Here is a 14478-nt window from a genome sequence, read left to right on the forward strand (position 1 = left end):
TTTTCTCGTAAAACATATTCTCGTAATCTTTATAACTTAAAAATATATACAACTATATATATATATATATATATATATATAATCATGTTAACGTATACATTAATAAATTTATTATAACATTTTTAACTTGTTACAGTCAAATGTTTACATTTGACTGTTTTGCAGAAATGCAAAATGTTAATTATTTTACCAAAATATGAGGGATCATACAAAATGCATGTTTTTCTAGTACTGACCTGAATAAGATATTTCACATAAAAGACATTCACATGTAGCCCACAAGAGAAACTAATAGCTGAATTTATAGAAATGACCTTGTTCAAAAGTTTACATACACTTGATTTTTAATATTGTGTTGTTACCTGTGTTGTTCATGAGTCCCTTGTTTGTCCTGAACAGTTAAACTGCCCACTGTTCTTCAGAAAAGTCCTTCAGGTCCCACAGATTATTTGGCTTTTTAGCATTTTTGTGTATTTGAACCTTTACCAACAATTACTGTATGATTTTGAGATTCATCTTTTCACACTGAGGACAACTGGGGGACTCATATGCAGCTATTACAGAAGATTCAAATGCTCAATGATGCTTTAGAAGGAAAAAACGATGCATTAAGAGCCAGGGGTGTAAACTTTTGAACGTGTACATTTTATTTTGCCTAAATATATTTTTCCCTTTTAGAAGCTATAGAAGTTACTTAAATGTTCCTCAGAAGACAAAGTAAGTTAAATATACCTTGACCTGCAAATTCAGAGTTTTCACCTCCAGCTCTTAATGTATCGTTTTTCCTTCCGAAGCATCAGTGAGCATTTGAACCTTCTGCAAGAGTTGCATATGTATCCTTCAGTTGTCTTCAGTGTGAAAAGATCATGTTCAAAAATCAAAATGTTTATTTTTGTGCAAAAGTAGTGTGTATTCTTTTCTTCTCAAACCATGAAACACATAGATCCAAACTGTTTGTCTACTGCCGCTTTACATCATCCCAACCCCCCTGAATGAATTACACAGATGCTTTATTCATTTTTATTCATGGAGCATTTTATTGTTTTCCCCCATTTATTTTTAACAAATTTCTGAATCAATATACTTGACACAGTTGATGATAAAGGCAATTGGTGAGAAAAGACATTTTCTATACTCTGTGCTATGCAACTAACATCTGTGCAAATCCAAACTGACTGTTAGACCTTAACTGACTACATTGGTTACGGATATTTTCTATGGCTTTTGTTAGCTGGTGATTATGGTCTGATTTGACCTGTAGATTAACTGATTAAGATGGCACTTTATCAGAAAAAGTGACAAACATTGATCCAATGTAACGCATTATTCAATTCATACATTTAACTCTTACAACTTATTTTACGTATTGTCTAAAAACAGACACATCCAATCCATTATTTGATTTGCTATCAAAATGCTAAATGCATTTTATATTTTAGTAAAGTGATTATTTTTGAATCAAAAGATACTATTCAAGAAAATCAGGATATATTCTTAAGCCTATAAGAACTAATGTTCCCATCATCCAGGAGCAATGCATATCCAGCAAGTTGAATCCCAAACAGGAATCACATAAAAATTCACAAAAGAATGTGAAGTCTTATAAGAAGCTCATCACGGTTCCTTTCTTTCCAATCTGCGACGGCTCCAGAGGGTAGAACAATATCAAAATACTGCAACAGAAGACAGAAGAAAAAGTAAATCAGTACATTGTGTTTTTATATCACAAACTATGGCTTGATCACAAGTCCTTTTTATAGCAAATTAAACCATTTCATTCACATTTTGAAGCAGTGCCTCCATGAAAAATTAATGCTCATTTGCTACAGTGCCAGGTGGGATTTATAATTAAGGGGGAGGGACATTATCATTCCATTAAGCGTTTTATTGGACAAAAATAGACACGCCCATTAATGCAAAGTCAACAGAGCGTTTAAGTCATCAATCGGCCATATTGGTGGCACAGAATGTAAACAATGCCACTGAACTCAAAGGAAAATGCTAATTTTGCTGATTATTGCTAGAGATGCGCCGATTGAAAATTTCTTGGCCGATTCCGATTTCCGATTTTACAGTAAGTGTGACCTGCCGATTCCGATTTTTGCCGATTCCAATTTTTTTTTTTAAAGAACTGTAATGAAAGCATATGATGTATTTTTTTCATTGAAATTTATTTTATAATAAAATGAATTATTATACATTACAGGATCTTCTCACAACTAAATAATTATAACAAAAAAAATAAAGTGCGTTGTAAGGTATAAAATGAGTTCCGGTATATAACAAACATTATAAAGGATCCCAATAAAGGATAGTACAGGCTGACTTGTGGCTGACGAGCTTTGGCTTGGACTCTGCGCACTAGCTTTAGCCACTTTCCCCTTTTCAAACTGGGCATATTCAGCTAAATGATAGTATTTTAAGTGTCTTATTAGGTTTGTTGTTCCAAACATTTTTGAGCTTGTTCCCCCACGATGTATTTTTGCTTTACAAACGTTACGAACTGCGATCTTTGTGTCATCTCCACTCACAGAAAAGAACTTCCACACCAACGACATGTTAACACCAGACTGTGAGTGTGCGCGTAGCTATGACGTAATTGCCTGCGCCGTCGCTGGCAATAAAAGGATCGGCGGACGTGAGCTTGACCGGCCGGTCACCGATCTGGGTCGATCATATGAAAAATCGGCCGATTCCGATCACTAGCCAGTCAATCGGTGCATCTCTAATTACTGCTGCTGAAAATGTCAATTATTTTCACGTTTTGGGCTGTACCAACATTTGGAGAACTATAAACTGCCGAAAATTATAACAAATCAAGGAGAAGAGTGGCAAAAGACTGTCTGAGGAAAGAAGGCATTTGTGGTTGGCCAAACTGATTCAGGATTTCCAGGGCAAGAATCTTAACAACATTGGTGTATGTTCTAATCAATTCCAGTCAGGTAGGTGAAATATTAGGCTAATATCTTAATTAATACTGCTTGTATGTACCTTTCCATCTGTTAACTTTAGTTTGTCAAAATATTGTGCCCTTTCCTGCTTACTAAGTCCTTCTCTATATGATTTAGCAGCTTACACACGTTTTTTTTTTTTTGTGGTTTAGACAGTACAAATTAACAGAACAACGTATTCAGTTCAGTAATACATTGTTTACATCCACTGATCTATATATATGTTCTCTATTATAGATCAGTGTTTACATCCGAGTATCTCCAATATGGCCACGCAATCCGGGTAACTGACCAAACGTGGCGTAAGTGAAAACCTCTATATTTTGGTCTGGGTTTCAAATAGAAAGACTAACTTTTAAATGTGTATTTGTTAAAAGTTTACTTTTTGTTTACTTGATTGTAAGCACTTCATTATCACCTTCAAACAAGTCGCCAGAAGTTACGGTAGGTAAGCACCAGTACATTCCAAGTGTGTTCAACCCTTTTTTCCCCCCCGTCTTTTAATTCATTTACCGGTCATCGCCAAGTCCAAGTTCCTCTGTCAGAAATTGGAAGATTTTGGCGCTATGCTCCTTGTTTTTCTCCGCAGTATCAGTCACTCCTATGGCAGATAAGGACATCAACAAACACGGGGAGCAGGACCCCGCGATCATCATCGGCAGGTCAGTCTTCACCACCAGATTCATCCTCTGAAGACATGCAAGTTACATGACGACACATTTTTAAGATCCATGATCAAGGTCAACGTTTAACGTGAAGAGAGAACCGTTGCAGAGCTAATGCTACAATACTTACGTCCTCCGGTTTCCCCAAAGCTGCAGCCAATGTAGAACATAGTTTTTTCAGCAACTCTTCTGGAAACTTGCTTGCAGGTAAATTAGTTTCTACATTTATGAACGGCATTATGACAGTTACTGTTGCTAACCAGTGTGAGAATGGCCCGTTGATGGCTCTGCTTCCTTGTGATAAACCGCTTTCTCTGATTGGTTGAAGGACGGAGACGCCTGTTCACCGAGCTCTGTGATTGGACAGCGTGCCAAATTCCTTTCACGCCTCTTGAGCTTTCGGCAAAAGTATGAATGAGATTTAAAAAGGTAAAGTGAGGATTGTTTATCAAAATGAATATTACTATAATTGCTATTTTAGAAAAAAGTGTCTATGCTCCTTATCAAATAAAATCCTCTGTTCTTTCTTGTGAAATGCTATCAATATTGTTGTCCTCAGACAAACACAGTGAGATTGTGTAATAAAACCCGCTGTGCAAATTTAGTTTGGAAAGAGTGTGATGTAACTAGTTATCAGCCTTTTGTTTTGTAACTCTATTAAACATTTGTAAATCATAAACAAGAGTTTATTAAAATGGACCTGTTCCCTATGCACATACAATACTATTTAAAAGTTTTGGAAGAGTAAGATTTTTAACGTTTTTTTTTTAAAAGAAGTCTCTTCTGCTCACCAAGCTAATATTGTAAAATATTTTTACTATTTAAAAAAATGCTTTTGAGTATAATGTAATTTATTCCTGTGATCAAATCTAGATGATTAGAAAGATCCAAAAATCAGCATTTAACTGAAATAAAAATATTTACTAACATTATACACTACCATTCAAAAGCTTGTTGGTATTTTTTAGTGAATGAAATTATAGAAATTAATACTTTTATTTAGCAAGGATGCTTTAAATTGATTAAAAAGTGATGATACAGACATTTATAATGTTACAAAAGATTTCTATTCAGATAAATGCTGTTCTTCTGAACTTTCTATTCATCACAGAACCTTGAAAAAATTCTACTCAGCTGTTTTCAACATAATAATAATCAATGTTTTTGAAGCAGCAAATCAGAATGTTAGAATGGTTTTTGAAGGATCATGTGACTGGAGTAATGATGCTAAAAATTCAGCTTTGAAATCACAGGAATAAATGACATTTCAAAATATATTCAAAATAGAAAACAGTTATTTGAAATAGTAAAAATATTTCATATTTTTACTGCTTTTGCTGTACTCGTAAAAATAAAGGTTCTTTATTGGCATCAATGGTTCCATGAAGAACCTTGAACATCCATGGAACCTTTCAAATGCAGAAAAGGTTCTTTACAGTCAAAAAAGGTTCTTTAGATTTTTTAAATGTTCTTTAAAATGGTTCTTTTAAGAACTCTTCACTGAAAGGTTCTTTGGGGAACTAAAAATGGTTCTTCTATGGCATCACTGCAAAAACACCCTTTTGGAACCTTTATTTTTAAGAGTGTATTTTGGATTAAATAAACGCAGGCTTGGTGAGCAGAAGAGACTTCTTTAAAAAACATTGAAAATCTTACTGTTCGAAACCTTTAGACTGGTTGTGTAAAATAATGTAATGTTCCTAAAAGATACACAACAAAGCAGGATGATGACATGAATGACATGCGCCATACTTAAATAACGATTAAAGAAAAAAGATAAATAGCATCTCTTTAATTGTACAACCTCATTTACATGATTAGACATTCAAAAGTACCAATGCGTATTTCACAACTATAAACATAAGTCACAGTAACTGCTGAAAATAATCTGGACCAATAGTTTTTGACTACATTTAGTGTTAAGATCGTCCACGTTCTCCATCACACCAGAGATGTTACACCTAAAGGGACAAAATACCAGAAGGTCATGCCAAGGACAACAGGTTTTTATTAATAATAGTACATTAATGTATTTGTATCTCTCATTTCATTCTTGAGTATTTGCAAGCACTTTCAAAAATCACTATCCCATTTGTCATTTATTTGTGCTGTCTGTGAGATGAACATAACTTGTTGCATGTTAGTACACTGTCCTAGATAAGAATCATGTCTTATGTCTGTGTTGACAAGAAGCTTACCATGTGAAAGTTTGCACTGCTTAAGAGCTTCGTTGAAGCCTTCGCACAAGCTCAGATCAGCCTGAGTCGTGGCACAGTCCAAAAACTGCCTCACCTCAAAGAGACATGGGCCAGACTGAGAGGGTGGAAGTCGTGAGGGCTCCTGCAAGCATTAATACAAGATGAGGGGATGTAACCACTCTCATGCTTATTAGTTTGCGCCATTATTCTCACACAGAAATACAGCATTTTTCAGGTATCACCTGATATGTGGGTGCTGGTTTGGGTGCCTCTGAGCTGCTGCTGCTGCTTCCTCCACTGAAAGCACCTGTGAGCGCACCGCCCACCACGTGCCCTACGGCCGAGCCGACTGCCACTCCGGCAGCTGTGGTGGCCATCTGGGCCATGAGACCTGGCTGCTTGGGCTGGGCCGTGGCAGGGGCCATTGCCATTGGAGGAGGTGGTGGTGCGTGGGCAGGAGCATAGGATGGTGCAGGAGCACTGAAACGAAAACAAGGTGAAATATGTTATAAAACAACCACGTTTAAAATCACTGATGTGACTATGGAACCCATCTTAGCACATTCCTTGTAAAGGATATACATAGAAAATAGGATATAAAGAATACATTCCACATTGACCTGAATTAGTATCACGTGATTCAGATGTCTTTGAGCTGCTTTTGGCAACTTCAGATGGAAAGAAGATAAAGTCTTAAATCTGGTTTACGTCATAGGCTATCAAATGACAGACATTAGGCATAAATAAATAAATACTAAGCAGGTTTTCCACTTCTGGTAACTATAGAATAACATGTTTTTGGTTTGACCTTTCACCTACTGCTCTGGATGTATTTGGGATACGCATAAGGAATAAGCAAGCAAACAAACATTCATTCATTCTAATGTTTTTGTAGGCAGTCTAGTGTTGTTGTTTTTTTTGAGTGCCGGTCTCATATCTTCTAACGTACCCTCTACATAAAGTCAAAGTTAGCTTGCATTTCGCTAACACAGTGTGCGTTACAAAACTATAAGGCAAAGTGTCTGAGATACCTCGCTGGTGCCGGTGAAGGACGACTGCGACTTCCTCTTGCCATTTTAAAAAGATCGTAACCTCAATCAATCCCCAGTTGTTATTATAAAGTCAAAAACAAGCTCGAAGGTAGTTAAATCCACTCTGTCCACGCACAGACTACTGAATAACAGCCGGTAGACACACGTGCCTTTGACCTTGTGTGGTTATACATTCACGCGCATGCGCGCGTCAGTGTTCTAGAAACGAGCAGCGATTCTTTTTTTTTTTTTTTTTTTTCTTCTTTTTTGCTGTATACGATTAATTGTATTTTATGTAAGAGTAATATGTGTAACCGTTCCATTTGTACAATTTTCTAAACTACCGTTGTAGAACTGTAGAACATTTTTTTCTCTTGTAAGATGACGTTCAATATATGCGAGATTTCATGTAGAGTGATTAAAGTCTTTTTTTAAAATTTCGTTCTTTTTGCAAATCCGAAAACATTTCTTATACACTACCAGTCAAAAGTTTTCGAACAGTAAGATTTTTAATGTCTCTTCTGCTCACCAATCCTGCATTTATTTGATCCAGAATACAGTAAAAGCAGTGATATTGTGAAATATTTTAACTATTTTACATATCTGCTTTTTATTTGAATATATTTTAGATTGTAATTTATTCCTGTGAACAAAGCTAAATTGGCAGCATCGTTACTCCAGTCTTCAGTGTCACATGATCCTTCAGAAATCACTGTAATATGCTGATTTGCTGTTCAAGAAACATTTTTAATTGTTATTATCAATATTTAAAACAGCTGAGTACATTTGTTTTTCAGGATGATGAATAGAAAGATTCAAAGATCGGCATTTATTTTAAATAAAAAGTGTTTTGTAACATTATAGAACATTGAAAAGGTTTTTTTGGGAAAGAAATTATAGAAATTAATACATTTATTTATCAAGGATGCTTTAATTGATGCTAATAATTGATCAAAAGTGATGATAAAGACATTTATAATGTTACAAAAGATTTTGATTTCAGATAAATGCTGTTTATCTGAACTTTCTATTCATCAAAGAATCCTGAAAAAAGTCTACTACTAAGAATCCTGAAAAAAGTATACTTATTATGTTTTCAACATAATAATAATAAAATTTTTTTTTTTTTTTTTTTTAAATCAGAATTCTAGAATGATTTCTGAAGGATCGTGTAACTGGAGTAATTATGCTAAAAATTCAGCTTTGAAATCACAGGAGTAGATTACATTTTAAAATATATTCAAATAGAAAACAGTTATTTTAAATAGTAAAAATATTTCAAAATTACAGTTTTTGCTGTACTTCAGCAAAACTTCTTTACTAAACAAAAAGAAACACATTTGAAGGTGGTAGATCGTTTTATATAACAAGCATTCCCACTAGATGGCAGTACAATTTTGGAATTGGAAGCATCGCTGTGAACTCAGAGCCTTTTGAACTGTCAAAATGGGGCAATTTCACTTCTGCACAAAATAGAGAGGGGAAAAGATGTTTTAGAAAAAAAAAGAGGCCGTTCTATTATGTTTTATTGCAACATCTGCTTTTATTGAGATTTTATATGAGATTCTTTTATTGTTTCTTAAAAAAATATGGTGCAGTTTTATTTTTCAGTTGAGAAATAACCGGAAGAATACTGGCTATTAGTGTTTTTGGAAAATAAAATTTAACCTATTAATGTCTAGATTTCTTCCAGAGTGTCTTGCAGAAACAACCATTGTGTCAACATTTACCTCATGTTATTTTAAACTTATTATGCCACCAAATTCCCAAGGTCTTAATTTTTCCTTTTTCCCCCTTCTAAAAAGTGGCACTCTCTTTGGCATTTGCTTTCATAGTATAGACATTCTGATAGATAACTTTATTTTATTCTTCTAGTCAATAAAGTCATACAGTTTTTTTAATAACATAACTAACCCTTTAAATTCCTAGATTACACATGGCATCTTCTATAATATTGTTTTTCCCTGAGAACCAATTGTAATCTGAAATGGAAAAGTGTAATTTGCCTAAAATGCTTTGCGTGGACATAAACATGTTGATAAAAACAGCACAAATAATGCCCAAAATTGTGCTGTGGTTACAGCTGGCCTGATAATTTCTGTTAAGTGTGTGGTGTGGGGATCTCAAATTTACTTAAACTGGCATGATTCACATCCCAATCTCAGATGGCAGGCAGTGATTCAGCATGCATTAGGCTTTGTATAAGGTTCTGCCTTATTTCACCACGATAGGTGGTCTGTTGCACCTCTATATTACTCAGTTTATAGGAGATTAAAGTTAAAGAACCATTAGGGCTCAACAGGAATACTGTGGCCATATGGTCTGTGATGAGATTGTGTGCATCTGATCTCCACAGGCACTCACGGTGAATTCCAGAATGATTCACAAAGTCTAAAAAGCAATTAAAAACAAAAGATCCCAGACCTGGGAAACCAAAGGGAACTGGGAATTACCTGGCCACAGTGATTTTTGGTTGTATCAGCATTTCTTCTTTGTAAATAGTGCAGTGTAATTTATGTGGACTCTTTAAATACTATGAAATATTGTGATTAATGGCTGGAATACACTACACTACACAACTTTTAACTAATTCTGAACAACACTAGCTATGCATATACACTTGGCAACATGTTAAATGGATAGGAAAAATTAGTATTATATAGTAAACGACGTAGGATCACACATGACAATAACAGTGCCTTTTTCAAAAATGTGCACTTTGAAACCCATTTTCAAAAGTTTGTGCTTTCAGGCTGACAAAACTCTGTTGTTGAATAAATAAACATCCAAAATAGAAAAACATTTTTAGTTAAAAACTGTGTTCTGTAAACACCAACTCTTCCACACTGTAAATGCAGCCTTTAGATAAATCTGATTACACAACAGTTCTTTCTGGTCCTCAAATCTGATTGGCTGAGAGGAGTGTGATCTTGTAGTGATATCAAAACTAACCGTTTTGAATGTAGTTTTAAGATTTTATAGGTGAGAAGTACTTGTTTAGACTTCAAGTATGGGGTTTGTTAATAAAGATAACATCTATTTGAAAATTTGCTTTGATATTTTCGGAGATGTGAGCATCAGCAGACATTCAGCACTCATGAACCCACCTCACCTCAGCCAGATCTTCTGGAATTTGTGTCTCTATAATGGTTAAACATGAGATGTAATTCATTTGGTCTCATTATTTGTTCCAGAACAAATAGTTCTGGCTGAGGACAAAATCTCATCATGTTTTATGTAAATGTAATGCTGTATATCAGAGCGCTGCCTTCTGTACTTTTGACTGAATTGCCAAGCAACTTTTATGATAGCTGTTCTTGTTTATTAAATATTATTATTCAATAAACAATATTTTACATAAATAATAGTAGTGTTTAATAATAGTATTTAGTATTGGGAAACCGTGTGTGTGTTCGTGATGGTGATTTTAGTTACATTATTCCGACTGTTTTTATGAGTCGACAGTAAAGACTGTTAAATTGAAAAAGACTGAAACGGGACTGTAAACAAGGAAGTTAATTTTACTTTCAACAACACATTGTAAGTAATTGCTCATTTGCATGTGTCCTGGAATACTCGGTTCTAATTAGTGAATTAAAATCCCTACTCATTTGTGACCCTGGACCACAAAACAAGTCTTATGTTGCACGGGTATATTTGTAGCAATAGCCAAAAATACACTGGATGGGTCAAATGTATTGATTTTTCTTTTATGCCAAAAATCATTAGGTTATTAAGTAAAGATCATGTTCCATAAAGATATATTGTAAATTTCCCACCATAAATATATCAAAATTTAATTTTTGATTAGTAATATGCTTTGCTAAGAGCTTAATTTGGACAACTTTAAAGACGATTTTCTCAGTATTTTGATTTTTTTGCACCATCAAATTCCAGATTGTCCTATCCTAACAAACCATACATCAACAGAAAGCTTAGTTATTCATCTTTCAGATGATGTATAAATCTCAGTTTAGAGAAATTTACAGTTATGACTGGTTTTGTGGTCCAGGGTCACATTTCATACAAACACAACTGGTGAATATTTCATCACAGTTACCAATTACAGCGAAAATTACCTCAGATGAGTTCAGTAGTAGAGGGTTTACACTTGTCATAATTCCGAGTCTGAGGACGTGAACAGCTCCGAATAGAACGTCACATATGTTGTCATCTCGAAATTACGGTAAACACAATATGGCCTAAACGCATCATAAGTAGTGCCAAAACGAACCTGACGGCGGTCACGTGGTACATCTGTAACTGGTATAAGCTGTAATTCTAAAAACATTCCGAGTTTACAAGTTGTAATTACGAGTTCAGGAACACGTGAGGGCTTTGGCATTGATAGAGTTGCCATATAAACACATAATTCAGATAGAGTAGAATGTCACGTGTTTTCATCTCGGAATTACGGCATGGCAGGCCGTGAATGCAGCATTACCTCACAATTTGCCCGGATGCGTTGTCATATTGGCAAAACTCGGATGTAAACAACAGCATGGATTGCACGGTAAATGTACTACTGAATAGTTGTTCTGCTAATTTATGCTGTCTAAACCAAGGGGAAAAAACGTGTGAAAGCTGCTAAATCATATCGAAAAGGACTTGGTAAGCAGGAAAGGGCGCACTATTTTGACAAAGTAAAGTTAATGGGTGGCAAAGATACGTACGAGTAGTATTAATTAAAATATTAACCTAATATTTTACCTACCTGACTGGAAATGAATAGAACAAGCATGAATGCTGTCAAGATTCTTGGTCTGGAAATCCTGGTTCAGTTTGGCCAACCACAAATGCCTTTTGTTCCTCAGACAGTTTTTTGCATTCTTCTGCCTGATTTGTTATCAATTTTGGCCATCTATAATACTGTAAATGTTTTTTTCCGGTCAGACTGAATATTACAGACCAAAACATGACAATAACTGACCATTTTCTGCAGAAATAATCAGCAAAATATGCGAGTTTTGTTTTGTGCAGTGGCATTGTTTACATTCCGTGCCGCCTATATGGCCAATTGATGAGGTGTTATGAAAATACTCTTATTATTATTACTGTAATGCCGAATTGTTGTTTGTTGTGGTGGACTTTTCTTGGTAGTTTATCACAAAATAATGATTATTATTAGCAGTCAGTTTATACTCACATTATGCTGTTACAAGTAAAGCATTTATTAAATAAATGTTTATTTTATGCATTTGCAGCAACATGTTGATCCAAATAAGAAGGTTGGTGTACTTGTAATAATATAAATCACAGATATATAACTAGGCCAACATTTGCATCTTGCATCATTGCTAAATAACAAGCTGCACAAAGCCAGCGTGTGTTTTATAACCTCCACTCCTTCTCCACCGCGCTCTTTCTTGTGGTCACGGGCATATGGGATGGAGGGATCAGGGTGAGGAGGGGTAGAGGCTATGATTCATTTCCACGGGGCTTTCTTTCATGTTTCCACTGAGTGACGTTTAATAGAGCCTCAGGGGTCTGGTTGAAGCTGCTTCCATGGTGGAGTTTTTGAGGAGTCTGGCTTGCATTTTATCAGACCGAGGGGGCCCCGCAACCGAGAAATAGGCTGACAACAGCACAAAAGAAACTTGTTTTGAACCTCCTTGTCCTCGTGATTGAAATCTTAGCTTTATTGTTCTTAATCAACATAGTTTTCACAAATGAACACATAATTAACGGCTACTTTCTGGTGTGCAGCCTATATAGATTTAACTGGTAAAGAATGGCATACACATACTGATCAAATACATACCTTGAATGCTTAAATATAAAGCCGAATCCTACATGATAAGCATAAAGAGCTCTAGATTATTACTTGCTGACATCCACAACAAATATGAACTATACACATCCTTATGCACTAGGAGAGTCTTTTGTTGTTCATTAGAGGCTTCTGAATGCCATTCTTACCCCAGAGGTTCATGATCCTGGTGGGATGTGAGGGTTCCAGCATTGTAATTTCTTCATAGGATTCCTTATAAATGAAAAGTCCCATGGGGCACAGAGAAAAAAGGGGAGGCTTCAGGTAGTTTTGGTTGTATGATCTTTTTCCACTGTTAACTTTCTCTCCCTAAGCGTCATTAGTGATACCCACCTGTTACAAACCACTGAATCCTAAAGAGCTGCACTCCCAAAATATATAAACGCTTTAAACATCTGGCACTGAAACAAAGAGCTTGTCGCAATCAGTAACACCCGTTTAACCCACCTACAACCGCAGACACAAGTTCGTTCTACTCTGTAATCAAATTTCACAATGCTGTGGGTGTTTTTGGTGATAAAATACTAATTAAGCAGGAAAACTACAACGAGTCATTGAGCCAGGCTATCTTTCTGCTTTGAACTTTGTCTGAGGGATAATTACTTAAATAAGCTCAAACTCTCTAGGGAAGGATTTCACCAAGAAATCTAAATTTAATGCACATAGACTACGCAGAGAGAATTTATGCACTTTATCTCAAAAGTGCAGGATCGGGGCTACTTGTCACGTATTTCACTCTTATTATTCCTGATTATTTTTTATTTTTAAGGTGATTTCTGTATAAGTGTATTAAAGCTGTTGAGAAATTCTATTATTATAGCTTGTTAAAATTAAAGATACAGCTAATTAAAAACATTGATCTTTATGACAGTTTGTCTTAAGGTAAATATAATATAGATCAATTAAGTATGAATCATACACAACCATTTAAAGGTTTTGGGGTCAATATTAATTTTTTTTTTAAAGAATTTTGAAGAAAATGTAAATTATTTGATTAAAAAAATATGGTAAAAACAGTAATATTGCAAAATATTATTACCTTTTAAAATAACTGTTTTCTTTTTGAATATTTTTTTAAATCAAATTAATTCATGTGATGACAAAGCTGAATTTGGTAGCCATTACTCCAGTCTTCAGTGTCACATGATCCTTCATTATTCTAATATGCTGATTTGCTGCTCAAGTACCAATCTTTTTGTCAGTGTTGAAAACAGCTGTTCTGCTTAATATTTTTTTGGAAAGCATGATATATATTTTTGTAATTAATAAAAAAAAAAAAAAAAAAAAAAAAAAACAGGATTATTTGATGAAAAGAGAGTTTAATAGAACAGCATTTATTTGAAATAGGTTTTGTAACAATGTAAACAAACATAAAATTAATGAATTCTTTCTGAATAAAATTAATAATTTCTTTTAAAAAGTTACTCCTACTGACCCTAACTTTTGGGCAGTAGTGCAACTGCATATATTATATTCTCATATGTTTAATATGTGCTCTGTGTCATTTCAAGTCTTGTACAAACACACCATAATCACTCATGGAGGAGAACCAGCTGGAGAAGGTATAAATAAATCGAAGATCATGTGCTTTGTGATTCATGAATCATTTGCAGGGCCTCCTCAAATCTGACTTTTACAACAAAAACATGCATTCCCTTCCTGGGAAGACCTCAAAGCTGTCATTCACAATTCATTCATTTTGACATGACACGACTATTTTTGGAGGAATAAAAAAGGACTATAATTCATGGAAGGGCAAAACAATAAGTGTTACCAGACACCTTATAAAATGGAGTTCAAGTGTTGTATGTCAAAAGGCACATTTGTATTCCATTTACTTCTAAACATTACAGGCTCGGGTTA

General features: G+C 34.8%; 2 protein-coding genes across 2 annotated transcripts; both read right to left on the reverse strand.

Annotated features, from left to right (window-relative positions):
- Positions 1 to 1017: 1017 nt before the first annotated feature.
- Positions 1018 to 3920, reverse strand: ddt (D-dopachrome tautomerase). Its single transcript, XM_051092648.1, has 3 exons — positions 3747 to 3920; positions 3465 to 3640; positions 1018 to 1673 (listed from the first exon to the last, which is right to left on the reverse strand). Exons 1-3 carry the CDS (start codon positions 3852 to 3854, stop codon positions 1601 to 1603), a joined length of 357 nt encoding a protein of 118 aa, XP_050948605.1. The 5' UTR covers positions 3855 to 3920; the 3' UTR covers positions 1018 to 1600.
- A 1473-nt stretch (positions 3921 to 5393) lies between these two features.
- On the reverse strand, positions 5394 to 7042 carry chchd10 (coiled-coil-helix-coiled-coil-helix domain containing 10). Its single transcript, XM_051092647.1, has 4 exons — positions 6846 to 7042; positions 6057 to 6294; positions 5815 to 5956; positions 5394 to 5577 (listed from the first exon to the last, which is right to left on the reverse strand). The coding sequence occupies exons 1-4, from the start codon at positions 6887 to 6889 to the stop codon at positions 5558 to 5560; spliced, it is 444 nt and encodes a 147-aa protein (XP_050948604.1). The 5' UTR covers positions 6890 to 7042; the 3' UTR covers positions 5394 to 5557.
- Positions 7043 to 14478: the final 7436 nt, after the last annotated feature.

This window comes from Labeo rohita, chromosome 21, assembly GCF_022985175.1.
Source record: "Labeo rohita strain BAU-BD-2019 chromosome 21, IGBB_LRoh.1.0, whole genome shotgun sequence".
Classification (NCBI taxonomy): Eukaryota; Metazoa; Chordata; class Actinopteri; order Cypriniformes; family Cyprinidae; genus Labeo; species Labeo rohita.

Bases quoted from the DNA above. Each gene is read 5' to 3' on its own strand.
- chchd10 (XM_051092647.1), bottom strand. From the start codon at position 6,889: ATGGCAAGAGGAAGTCGCAGTCGTCCTTCACCGGCACCAGCGAG. The intron at 5,957-6,056 runs GTGATACCTGAA...TAATGCTTGCAG, and splicing joins AACCAGCACCCACATATCAG to GAGCCCTCACGACTTCCACC. The intron at 5,578-5,814 runs GTAAGCTTCTTG...TTGTCCCTTTAG, and splicing joins GCAGTGCAAACTTTCACATG to GTGTAACATCTCTGGTGTGA.
- ddt (XM_051092648.1), bottom strand. From the start codon at position 3,854: ATGCCGTTCATAAATGTAGAAACTAATTTACCTGCAAGCAAGTTTCCA. The intron at 3,641-3,746 runs GTAAGTATTGTA...GCATGTCTTCAG, and splicing joins CTTTGGGGAAACCGGAGGAC to AGGATGAATCTGGTGGTGAA. The intron at 1,674-3,464 runs GTAAATGAATTA...CTTCTGTTGCAG, and splicing joins CTTGGACTTGGCGATGACCG to TATTTTGATATTGTTCTACC.